The sequence below is a fragment of the Erpetoichthys calabaricus genome, chromosome 3 (assembly GCF_900747795.2).
Source record: "Erpetoichthys calabaricus chromosome 3, fErpCal1.3, whole genome shotgun sequence".
In the NCBI taxonomy this organism is placed as follows: Eukaryota; Metazoa; Chordata; class Cladistia; order Polypteriformes; family Polypteridae; genus Erpetoichthys; species Erpetoichthys calabaricus.
Genome location: NC_041396.2, coordinates 115,586,579 through 115,599,428, shown reverse-complemented (window position 1 = coordinate 115,599,428; position 12,850 = coordinate 115,586,579). Strand labels below are relative to the sequence as shown.

The 12,850-nt window shown below is 39.1% G+C and overlaps 1 protein-coding gene across 1 annotated transcript in view; it reads right to left on the bottom strand.

Moving 5' to 3' along the window:
- Positions 1-12,850, bottom strand: part of cog2 (component of oligomeric golgi complex 2) — a 96,004-nt gene that overhangs the window by 55,666 nt on the left and 27,488 nt on the right. Inside the window, exon 4 of the mRNA XM_028797299.2 lies at positions 6,448-6,528. Coding sequence (XP_028653132.1) covers positions 6,448-6,528 — 81 coding nt within the window. The remainder of the gene's footprint in view (positions 1-6,447; positions 6,529-12,850) is intronic.

Genomic DNA, 12,850 nt, shown 5'->3' with positions numbered 1-12,850 from the left:
TACTTGCCAGTTTGAGTACAGTCATGTGAAAAATCAAATAGATCCCAAGAAATGATTTTTTTTCTTTTTCAACATATGTGAACATAATCAGGATTTGTTCATCATTTAAACAGTATATTTAGATAATGGTGATGTAAAGGAAATTAGATTTTTTTTCAGTTTATTCAATGGTATTGCCACCTTTGGCAGAAATAACCAAGTATTTTCTACCATTGTCTACTAGCCTCGGACATCACAGGAAGAAGGTTTTTCAAACTCCTCCATGCAGAATTCTTTTGGCTATGCAATGTCTGAGGAGTTTTTTGCACAAACAGCCTATTTCAAATCCCCCACAACATCTTGATGGGATTGATATTCAGACTTTGACATGACCATTCTTTCTTTTCAGCCAATTCCTGCTAAATGTTGGCTTTACTAGTACATTTAAGGTCATTGTCATCTTGCAACATCCACTTGCTGATGTGCATCATTCTTCTGACATGTGGTCTCACATTATCCTCCTCAAACACTCTCTTTTACAACAAAGAATTCAAATTGGATTCTATGAGGGTGAGCTGCCCAATTACCATGCTTTACAGATGGTATCAGGTTCTTCTGGTCAAATGGTGTTTTTTGGCAAAAACAAAAAACAGCAACTTTGCCTCTTCTGTCCAGATCACATTTTTTCAGAAGATCTAGTCTTTGCCTAGGTGTTCAAGGGCAAACTTCAGTCTTACCTGAATGTTCTTTCAGAACAGCAAATGTTTACCACTGGCAAACCTCCTATATAGATCAAATTTGTGCATCCTCTTTCTAACGGTAGACTCAACAATGGCAAGAACTAAATGCTGATCTAATGAAGCAATTCTAGGGTTCCATCTTTCAGCATGCTGCGTTCTGTTCTCAGGCTGAGTTTGCTGGGGTGGCCTGGCCTGAGCAAGCTAGCAGTTGTTTGAAATCTTCTCCACTTGCAGATAATCTTCCAGATAGTAAAATCGTTGACATCCAAGTGTTTGGAGATCTTTTTAAATTCATTCCCAGATTCATAGGTATCTACTTGCATAACCCTCTTTCTAAAGGCCACAGAGAGCTCTTTCAATTTAGCTATGGTGATAACACACACTTGAATAACAAAGTACACCAAACTAAATGTCAGAGGTTTAAAAGACAGGTTCATTTAAGATCCTCTCTAATGACTTTCTAATTATTTGTACCTTATTTGGTACACGCAAATCTAATTTTGGGCATAAATATAGGGATAGAGGTACACTTACTTTTTCCATAAGAAAAATCTGCATTTATGTTTATTTAAACATTGAACTAAAAATGTAAATGTGCCATGTTATTTGTTTTATTATATCAACATTACTAATATATAAAATTTAAATAAAGATCAAATCTTGAATATCCAAATATTAAAAAAAATATATAAAAAAAGAAAAAATATTTCATGAGGAATACTTACTTTTCACATTTGAGTTGGACCCTAATATATAAATACATGTAGGCAGCAGTTAAGAGCAATAATTGAATATGTCACAATGGCCTGTGTTTCTAATTAGGTTTGAACTCTCATAAATATCCTTTTCATGAAACATTACTCTTTTATATACAATATTTATATTTTATTTCTGCTAACTATTATTGTTCTTTCAGTCCTTGCTTTTCCTTTTTAATATAGATTCTCGCTTTTGCTTTCATTATTATGATACAAGCCTGTGATAAAAGTTATTTCTTAGGATCTAGGGATGGAGAACTCTGAAAAACTCCAACAAATTGAATGATTTATTGAACAAAAATTAAAAAGTGTTAGCATACCCTGTAATTAGGGAGGCCAAAACTGCTGATCCCGGACATAATGTAGCACCACAGCTGCTGACCTGCTCAATCATAATAGTAGTAATTCTTAACATTTATGACTTAATCAATAGCAGCCCTAAAAACTTCTGCAGGCTCTGGCAATGTCTAAAGAAGATAAAGCCAAAACCCTGGAAACACCTCAGCTGTACAATGCATTCAGCTCTGTCAGCTTTAAATGTGAATCTCCTAGGAGTGAATGATTGTGGATAAACAGAATGATTCTATAATACAACCTACGTATACAATTATTATTAGTGTTAGTTATTTTGTCACTGTTGGGGCTTTGAGATGCGACTATAAGTGAAGCGTCCTTTCCACAGAGCTATTCTCAGCCATGAACTTGGTCTATGTGTGAAGATAAAGCTCCCTGCTTGACACAGTTTGGATTAAATTATTACACTGTATTCTAAACAGGAAGCATTATTTTGCACAATGTAAACCATAACTTCTTCACTTTAGAACACAAAATGTAAAAAAAATACTTTCAATCCCAATCTTCACTCTTCAAACTTAGCCACGTGCCATATGATAGTGACAGAGATATGGGAAATCCTAAGTAATGAAATGAATAAACACTACCCCAGTAAACTAAACATATTTTGCTTTATATATTGTAACTCACTCAGGATGGTAATTTCAACATATATTAAACATAGCGAGTTTCTCATCACCTAAAAATTTAAAATTAATTTCATCAATAGTCTATGCCCCATTTACCTCCATAAACAAGTCTGTATTTTGAATATTTCCATTTTACTGTCTCACTTCAATTCATATACAGTGCTTTAAGAGGAAATGATAGTGTTTCAAGTTCTAATCAAATGCAATATCAACAGCCTTTTTGAACATGTTGACAAAGAGTTTGTAAAGTAGTCTCAAATTCACTGGACACTAGGGGAGATAATCAATGTAATAATCAATGAACAGCTAACATTAATTTTTATAGACTTTCCAATTCAATCCCAAGTAGATCTTGGATGAACATTGTACAGTGACGGAAATACCACTCGTGCCTCTATTGCCATCCACAATTATTGCTGCCACTTCCACTGTTTTTAATAAACACTAGCTGAGGTAATAAAAAGATTCAACATAGTTAAAAAAAAATCATAATAATTTAGAAATAAAAATACTTTGACATTATTTTAAAAACAGTTTTCCTAAAATGTATTACTACCTCAGTTAATTAATATATTAGGATGGCATACTGAAACAAAAAGTGCATTAAACAAGAAGTACCAGCATTTATAATAATGAAATAAGTAGTGGTTGCTCATCAAATGATATACTATGAAAACAAAGCAGAAGGAGAAGTGAGCTAGGACACCACTTGTGTTGCCTTTTCCACAGCTATAAATGAGAGTTGACTTGTGGTCACAACAGTTTATTTCAGAAGTCAGTGCTCTCTTGGGTGACTCACGGCTCATGTTTTGATCTGGCAACTTCTGAACTGCAAAGGAAGCAGCTAGATAGAGGAGACCTCTGGCTTTACCTATAGCCCTGACCTGCAATTCATTTTGCTTAGTCTGGTCAGAGTCAAGTGAATAATTATACCCACAACTGGACACTTTTTTTTTTTTTTTGGGAAATTTGCTAAAAAGTATTTTTTGTGGAGAGAACTCTATTCTAACATGTATTTTTTACTGTGATAGCTATATCTGGAGGACAGTTCTCCTGTCTAAAGCTATCAGACACCATTTATATACTGTGTGGGAACTAGGAAATATGATTAAATTACCAAAGGCTAATAAGGAAAATATTTAAAAAATAAGATCAGTTATTAGGTGATGGGAAAACTGCAGAGCCTTGGATGGACAAGGCAAAGTCCACACATATGAGATTACTTAGCACGGATAATGAAGGCTAAGTCCGCAAATATCTGGAAAATACAAAAATTAAATCTACAGCATAACATTCTACAGTATATTCAACTCTGCAGAACTGTAAAACATTAAATTTAACTTAAAAATATTGAAGTTTGGATTTTCTAAAAAAATATTTGCTGTAGATCAGTGCACAAACCAGTGTGTTTCTTTGAGCTGGTCCCAAGCCTGGATAAATGGAGAGAGTTACATCAGGAAGGGCAAACTATAAAACTTTGCCAGATCAACATGCAGACAACAATACAAATTTCCATACCGGATCAATTGGGGCTCTCGCAATAGCCGCCACCAGAACAGTTAGCCAAAAGGGTGCTGGGGAAAACTGAGCTGCTCTTGGCTGTAAAAAAAGAAGATGACGAGGGGGCATGTCTGGAGGCAGGAGGAGAAAGGTTAGGGGAATGAAAGTGAGGGTAGGAACTTTGAATGTTGGCAGTATGACTGGTAAAGGGAGAGAGTTAGCCGATATGATGGAGAGAAGGAAGGCTGATGTACTGTGCATGCAATAGACCAGATGGAAGAGGAATAAGGCCATGTGCATCGGGGGCGGGTTCATATAGTTCTAGCATGGTATGGATGGGAGGAGAAATAGGGTAGGGGTTATCCTGAAGGTACAACATGTCAAATAGTGCTTTGGAGGTGAAAATAGTGTCAGAAAGAATGATGATTATGAAGCTGGAACCTGAAGGTGTGATGAATGTTGTTAGTGCATATGCCCTACAAACTGGGTGTGTGATGGATGAGAAAGAAGGTTTCTGGAGTGAGTTGGATGAAATAGTGGAGAGTGCACCCGAGAGAGATGGGAATGAATGTGGCAGATTACAATGGACAAGTTGGTGAAGGGAACAGGGGGGATCAGGAGGTGATGGATAGTTATGATGCCAAGGAGAGGAATGAAGAAAGACAGATGGTAGTGGATTTTATGACATGGATGGAGATGGCTGTGGTGAATATGTATTTTAAGAAGAAGGAGGAACACAGGGTGACATACAAGAGTGGAGGAAGATGCAAACAGATGCATTATATGCTATGCAGGAGGATCAGTCTGAAGGAGATTGGAGACTACAAAGTGGTGGCCAGAGAAAGTGTAGCTAGGCAGCATAGGATGGTGGTCTATACCAGGGGTCCCCAACCCCCAGTTCGCGGCCCACTACCGGGCTGCAGCCGTCTGACAGCCGGGCCGCGAGAGAACTGCCGGCAATGGAGGTTCACTCAGACTTTTCAGAACAAAGTTATTTTTATGGTCCCAACAGTTTCCCCATATGACACGAGTCTATAGAAATCGCGTTACTACGAAGTACATTCAGCAGATGCTTTCATTACAACGAAGTGACCTTGAAATGCTTGAACGAATCATCCACAGAGCAGTTAGATCTGTGGTCACAGCTCAGTTGTGCACGTTTGCACAACAATCCCAAAGCAGAACCATTGTAAAAAAAAATAAATCTCTTTCTTCGAACTTTCCTCGTACTGTTTTTGTTTTCTGTGGTTTTCAGTGATACCTTTTGCTTATTGCTTGTCAACATTTGAAAAACATCCATTGGAATTTAACTCATTGTCACCCTCCTACAGAAACACAGACATGAAAAAAAGATAGTGTTAATGTTTGTGATGTGCAATCTGTTGGAATGGCAAATGCAAAGCATATGTCTTTGTTATATGCAAAAAAAGAAGAAAAATCTCGGGTTTTAAACGTATGCAAACTGCTTAATAACTTAATAATAATAGAAATGTTATGTAAATTGTGTATAATACTGTGTGACAAGGATGGAGAGGATAAGGAATGAGTACATTAGAGAGCCAGAGAGACAAAGCCAGAGAGGCAAGATTGTATTGGTCTGGACATGTGCAGAGGAGAGTAGCTGGGTAGATTGGGAGAAAGATATTGGGGATAGAGCTGCCAGACAAGAGGAAAAGAGGAAGGCCTAAGAGGAGGTTTATGGATGTAGTGAAAGAGGACATGCAGGTGGTGGGTGTGAAAGAGCAATATGCAGAGGACAGGAAGATATGGAAATAAATGATCCTCTGTGGCAATCCCTAATGGAAGCAGCCAAAAGAAGAAAAAGATGACACTTACATTATATGCTTCAAAATTCTAACAGATGAAAAGTAACAATAGCCAGAAATGTTAAAGCAATAGTCTATGTACAAAAGATTTTTTTATGTTTCTTACCCCATGCAATTTGTAGTGGTGGCCAAGAAAAATGTTTGATCTCACTATCAGTTGAAATTATAAACAGGAAAACTAAATCCTAATGGGAAGAACTTTTTGAAATAAAGATAGTACTCTTGAACAATAAATGAGGGGAGATGGTGGGTCCTTAACAAAACTTTATGAGGCTATAGTTTTCCTGTTTATGATGTCTGCTGATAATTCAGGAAGTAACTACTTAATATTTTAGCAAAAAAGCAAGCCTTTTGCATAGTTTGAGCATATGACCGGATAATGCACGCGTGTCTTGTACAACACGAGTAACAGATTATTTTTTCTTTATCTATGTATGTTTTTAAATGTATTTACGGCTGTACAGAAGTGGTCACTGTTGGCTTCTATTATGTCATGAATGTCTTTCCCTCCATTCCGCATTTAAAAATTAAGTTAAAAAATTTCTTGGCCAATACTACAAATTTAAAAGAGTAAGTAACGTATAAAACATTTTTGGGTGGAACATTCTTTTAAAAATCGAAGATAACACCAAAAAGTTAAACATTCTTAGACCAAAATTACCTTTTTACTTTGTATGTCTTGCTGTCTGGACAATCGGTCTTCAATGGCTTGAACTCCTTCACTAACAGATGAACGAAGACTCTTTAAAAGTAGAGAATGCAACAATAAATAAGCAAACAAATATCACCACCATAAAGAAAACTAACTGACTCTTGACAGCAAAATGTTTAAATCTCTATAAGATGAAATAGATAATGCACGTCGTGATGGATGACCAGGACACCCCGACCATGAAAGGACTGGGGTAAGAAGTGTTTATAGATCATTACCTTCCTCAGGGCGCTAGAGGGCAGCCCCCCTGGAGTGAAGTGGTACCACAGGTTTGGAGCATGGAAGCTCAACCCTGTTGGGGTCAGTGGCCACCACCAGGGAGCGCCTGGAGAACTGTTGAGCCCTTTGATATAGCATAATATTTAAACTAATAAATAACAACAATACAATAAATAATAGTGCAACTTCCAGTAATAATACTATTACTTCCAAGACTTCAAAGCCCAGGTGCATTACACAGTATTCACCAAATTATAATAAAACAAAACAAGTGCAACTTGGTGATGACATCTTTACCAAATGAACCATCATTAAAACCCCTTGTAGACGATTGTCGCGAATTCGCATCAAACCGCTTCCAGGCAGAATGCAGCCGAGGTGGCACTTGTATCCCGCTAATGCCGGTTGCTGCGTATTCGATACGTTCCAAGGATTGCATTGAAAGCGCTTCTCATCCCATCTAGCGGTCGTAGTGGAAAATACAACCGCCTGATGGAAGTGAGGTGTTGGCGTTTCCATGCACGTGGATTTTGGCTGCTTACTTCGAGAAATTCTCCACATTTGAGGTAAATTGCACTAAGATAAAAATACATATAAACTTATTGTTTTCTTCTATTGCTGATATTTCAGAATAGACTACATACAAAATTGTGGAAGTTATACGCCGTTTTCGCTACATTTGGCAATAACGGCTGCATATGAATAATTTAGTATTAAGGTGCAATACCGTAGAAATTCCTGTGCATAGATTTCAAATGCTTTTCATTTTGATCCTAGTTAATTTCTAGAATTAATGTAAAAATAGCATTCTGAGATATAAATGCAATTTCTGCCCTTTATTTTGAGGCAGAACTAAATGAACACATCAACTTTCTACGGGAAGCGAGCTGGTGGACTTCAAATCAGGGTTCCACCAGTTGAAAGTGATGACAGCTGTCTCAGTGACAGTGAGGATAGCGATGAAGACTACATACCTACACCATTATCACAAGGATGAAAGCAGCAGTAATGAGAGAACTGACAATGAAAGCAGCAGTGATGAAGACTGACAGCAATCATGATGCACCTGCTAGCACCAGTGCTACTGGTGCAAGAAGGCGACCAGCTGCTACTGCAAGGAGAACACAGCAAAAGGCAGTGTGGAAGACAGTGCAACAACAGAACTCTGCAAAAGACATTCCAATTTGGCAAGCTGCTCTTCCTGATGCTGATGAAATCAGACTACCCATTCAGTACTTCCAAGACGTTTTTGATGCGGATCTTTTGGATAGTATTGCAGAACAAAGTAATCTGTATTGCACGCAAAAAAATCCAAAGTAGTGCCCTCAAATTGGATCAAAATGAATTGGAGCAGTTTATTGGCACTGTAGTGTACATGGGTGTTGTACATTTACCAAGGTCAAGAATGTACTGGTCCAGTGAATGTCAAGTAGCACAGGTGGCTGATGTGATATCCCGAGACAGATGGGAACAGATGAGACAGATGGGAACAAATCAAAAAATTCATTCATTTCCATGACAACAGCAACATGCCAGCCAACAATGATGGAAATTACGATAAGCTTCTCAAAATCAGGCCAATTATTGATTCACTTCTCCCAAAATTTTAGGGTCTCCCACAAGATCAAATGTTGTCTATTGATGAGCAAATGGTGCCATTCAAAGGTAGATCTAGTCTAAAGCAATATATCCCCAAGAAGCCATACAAATGGGGATACAAAATCTTTGTGCTTTGTGATACAAAAGGCCTGGTGCATTCATTTGACATATTTGCAGGGAAAACAGATCCTGTACCTGGAGAACCTAACATTGGTGCAAGTGGAAACATTGTGCTAAAGCTTGCACAAGTTATTCGTGGTGCTCTCAATCACTTGCTGTATTTAGACAACTGGTTTTCTTCCTTGGATTTGTTTGTTGCTCTTGCAAACAAGGGAATACCAGCCCTGGGGACTGTGCAGCAAAGTCGCCTGCAAGGGTGCAATTTCAGCGTAGACACTGATATGAAGAAGAATGGAAGAGGGACATTTGAAGAGAAAAAGGTTGTTATAGTCAATGTAGAAATAAGAACAGTAAAATGGTTTGATAATAGAGGAGTGATCATTGCCAGCACTTTTGCTAGTGCCCAGCCTGTTTCTAACATAGAAAGATGGGATAGAAAGTCAAAAAAGAAAGTGTCTATAGAATGCCCAAACATCATCAACCTGTACAACAAGTTCATGGGCGGCGTTGATGCTCTTGACGCACTAATTGCATATTATCGCATCCACATAAGGTCAAAAAAGTAGTATCATAGGTTCTTTTTTCATTTTGTTGATATGGTCACTGTAAACAGCTGGTTGTTGTATTGACGTGATTGTGATTCACTGGATGTACCAAGAAAGAAGCAGAAGGATTTGCTAGCTTTTAGAACATCAATTGCACATGCACTCTGCATGCAAGGCAAGGATATGTCAAGGAAGAAGAGGGGGCAGCCTTCATCTGATGTTGAAAGGGATTTTGAACAGAAGAAACATCGAGGTCCACCTAAGGCCATTCCAACACTGGAAGTCCGTTCAGATGCTGTGGGTCACTGCCCAGTGGTTGAAAGTGGACGGCAACGCTGCAAACGCCCAAATTGTAAGGGCCAGACTGTAATCAAATGTTCACTTGTGCCTCAACAAGAACAACAACTGCTTTCGAGAATTCCATGAGTAAGACTGTTTCTCCACATGTGACTTTTTGTTAATTTCATGACATTCTGCTGTTTTTTGGTAAAATTTTGTAATTTGGATTGTTGACTAGAGGAACTGATCAATAACAGCATCAATAAAATAATCCACATACCTGAGAGTGGAAAATTTGTTTAATTACTATTTTATAGCCAATTAATTTGCATCATACCTAAATTTATATCTAATATATGTGCTATATTCAAATTAACAATCTCCACTTAATTTAGCATCTATTTGACAGCAAAAACAAAAATAATTAATTTTTTTATATAATTGTAAATAAATTCAGGCAACAAGGGGTTAAGGCAAACTACATTAATATGGACCTTGCATCAAGCTAAGCTATATACAGTGCATCCGGGAAGTATTCACAACGCATCACTTTTTCCACATTTTGTTATGTTACAGCCTTATTACAAAATGGATTAAATTAATTTTTCCCCCCTCAGAATTCTACACACAAAACCCCATAATGACAATGTGAAAAAAGTTTACTTGAGATTTTTGCAAATTTATTAAAAATAAAAAAATTGAGAAAGCACATGTACATTAAGTATTCACAGCCTTTGCCATGAAGCTCAAAATTGAGCTCAGGTGCATCCTGTTTCCCCTGATCATCCTTGAGATGTTTCTGCAGCTTAATTGGAGGCCACCTGTGGTAAATTCAGTTGATTGGACATGATTTGGAAAGGCACACACCTGTCTATATAAGGTCCCATAGTTGAAAGTTCATGTCAGAGCACAAACCAAGCATAAAGACAAAGGAATTGTCTGTAGACCTCTGAGACAGGATTGTCTCGAGGCACAAATCTGGAGAAGGTTACAGAAAAATTTCTGCTGCTTTGAAAGTCCCAGTGAGCACAGTGGCCTCCATCATCCGTAAGTGGAAGAAGTTCGAAACCACCAGGACTCTTCCTAGAGCTGGCCGGCCATCTACACTGAGCGATCGGGGGAGAAGGGCCTTAGTCAGGGAGGTGACCAAGAACCCGATGGTCACTCTGTCAGAGCTCCAGAGGTCCTCTGTGGAGAGAGGAGAACCTTCCAGAAGGACAACCATCTGTACAGCAATCCACCAATCAGGCCTGTATGGTAGAGTGGCCAGACGGAAGCCACTCCTTAGTAAAAGGCACATGGCAGCCCGCCTGGAGTTTGCCAAAAGGCACCTGAAGGACTCTCAGACCTTGAGAAAGAAAATTCTCTGGTCTGATGAGACAAAGATTGAACTCTTTGGTGTGAATGCCAGGCGTCACGTTTGGCGGAAACCAGGCACCGCTCATCACCAGGCCAATACCATCCCTACAGTGAAGCATGGTGGTGGCAGCATCATGCTGTGGGGATGTTTTTCAGCGGCAGGAACTGGGAGACTAGTCAGGATAAAGGGAAAGATGACTGCAGCAATGTACAGAGACATCCTGGATGAAGACCTGCTCCAGAGCGCTCTTGACCTCAGACTGGGGCAACGGTTGATCTTTCAGCAGGACAACAACCCTAAGCACACAGCCAAGATATCAAAGGAGTGGCTTCAGGACAACTCTGTGAATGTCCTTGAGTGGCCCAGCCAGAGTCCAGACTTGAATCCAATTGAACATCTCTGGAGAGATCTTAAAATGGCTGTGCACCGAAGCTTCCCATCCAACCTGATGGAGCTTGACAGGTGCTGCAAAGAGGAATGGGCGAAACTGGCCAAGGATAGGTGTGCCAAGCTTGTGGCATCACGTTCAAAAAGACTTGAGGCTGTAATTGCTGCTAAAGGTGCATCCACAAAGTATTGAGCAAAGGCTGTGAATACTTATGTACATGTGATTTCTCAGTTTTTTTATCTATACATATTAACCCTTTAACCGCCAACTCCCTAAATATTCCCCACGCCAGGCGAAATCTGAACAATTTTCGTTTTTTTACTTTTTTACATTTTTTTTACATTTTTTACATTTATTCAAGCAGTATTGACCACTAAATGTTGTGCAAGTTCTAGAAATGGGCAAACGCATAATAAAACACAAAATGTACCTTTTCTCAGGCTTCTGGATTTATTGTCAACTACAAAAACGGAACAGTCAAAAGTAATTCAAAAGTCAAAAGTAGTTCAGTCAATCATAGTTTCATTCCCAGTATTTGAGTTTGCTGTGCCACAGGCCAAAGCAGGGAACTGCACAAAGTCCTGGATTGCTGGGACACTTTGAGCAGAAGGTCTTGACGTCTCTACGCTGACCCTTCTTTGAACAGACATGACAGCGTTTTTCTGAAAGTCCAAAGTCCTTACATTCATCTGGCAACACTGCTGACATACTACTCATAGGATCCTCTTTGCCAGTATATACACGAAATCTATAAATGTAACCTGAATTCTCAGCTAAGCAAAACATCTTGATACCAAACCGTGCCCTTTTCAATGGTAGATACTGTCGAAACTGTAAGCGGCCCTTCCACGACAATAAACTTTCATCAACTGCAACTGACGGTCCTGGCATGTAGGGCAACTGAAATGCTTCAAATAAATGATCAATCAAAGGACGTAGCTTGAACAAGTGGTCGCGGTTTGGATCTTTCTTATCTGGCTCATTTCTGTTGTCATTCAAATGAAAGAATTTCAGCAGCAAAGAGAATCGGTTACGTGTCATGACAGCTGCAAAAATAGGTGTTGCATACATAGGATCTGTAGACCAGTACATCTCAATATCTGGTTTTCTGATTATTCCCATCAACATCAAAATCCCAATGAATTTTTTCATTTCGTTTTCATCAGTGTCAAACCAAGCACGAACACGGGAATGTGGAGGTAAATTGGGATTTTTCTCAATAAACTGCGCTGCATACAGATTTGTCTGATGAACAAAATGTCTGATCAAATCAGGTGACACAAACAGCTCATAAAACTGCTCAGCAGTGTAATTGTTTACATCAACAATAAAGCCACACGTTCCCTCAAACGAATGCAGAAAAGGTAGTTCACTACGGGCAGCAGCCCAGCTGAGATGCTGGGGATACACCCACTCAGCGCCGTCATCCGATGCGTCTTCATTCACAGTATCATGCAGCGCACGTTGCTGCTCATCACTGTCGCTAAAATCTTCTTCAGAACTGCTACAATCATGATCAGAACTGTCCAAAATCGCCTGCAAAGCCTCACTTGAAGTCAGTTTACGTTTCGCCATATTCACAGCTGTTACATGCGAATCACGTCACATGACCGGCCAAAACAACCACAGACTTGTCGAAATACAACGTAGTAATAATACCCACGCCAAACCGTCAGTTATACTACTTGCCAGGCATTCATATAACCACAGGCAAATGTGCCGGATAATTCCGGCAGTATGGCGTTAGCAATAAAACAACGGTGCCGGATATATCCGGCAGAGGGCGGTTAAGGGGTTAATAAAAGGCAAAGCCCTCACTGACTCACTGACTGACTGACTGAC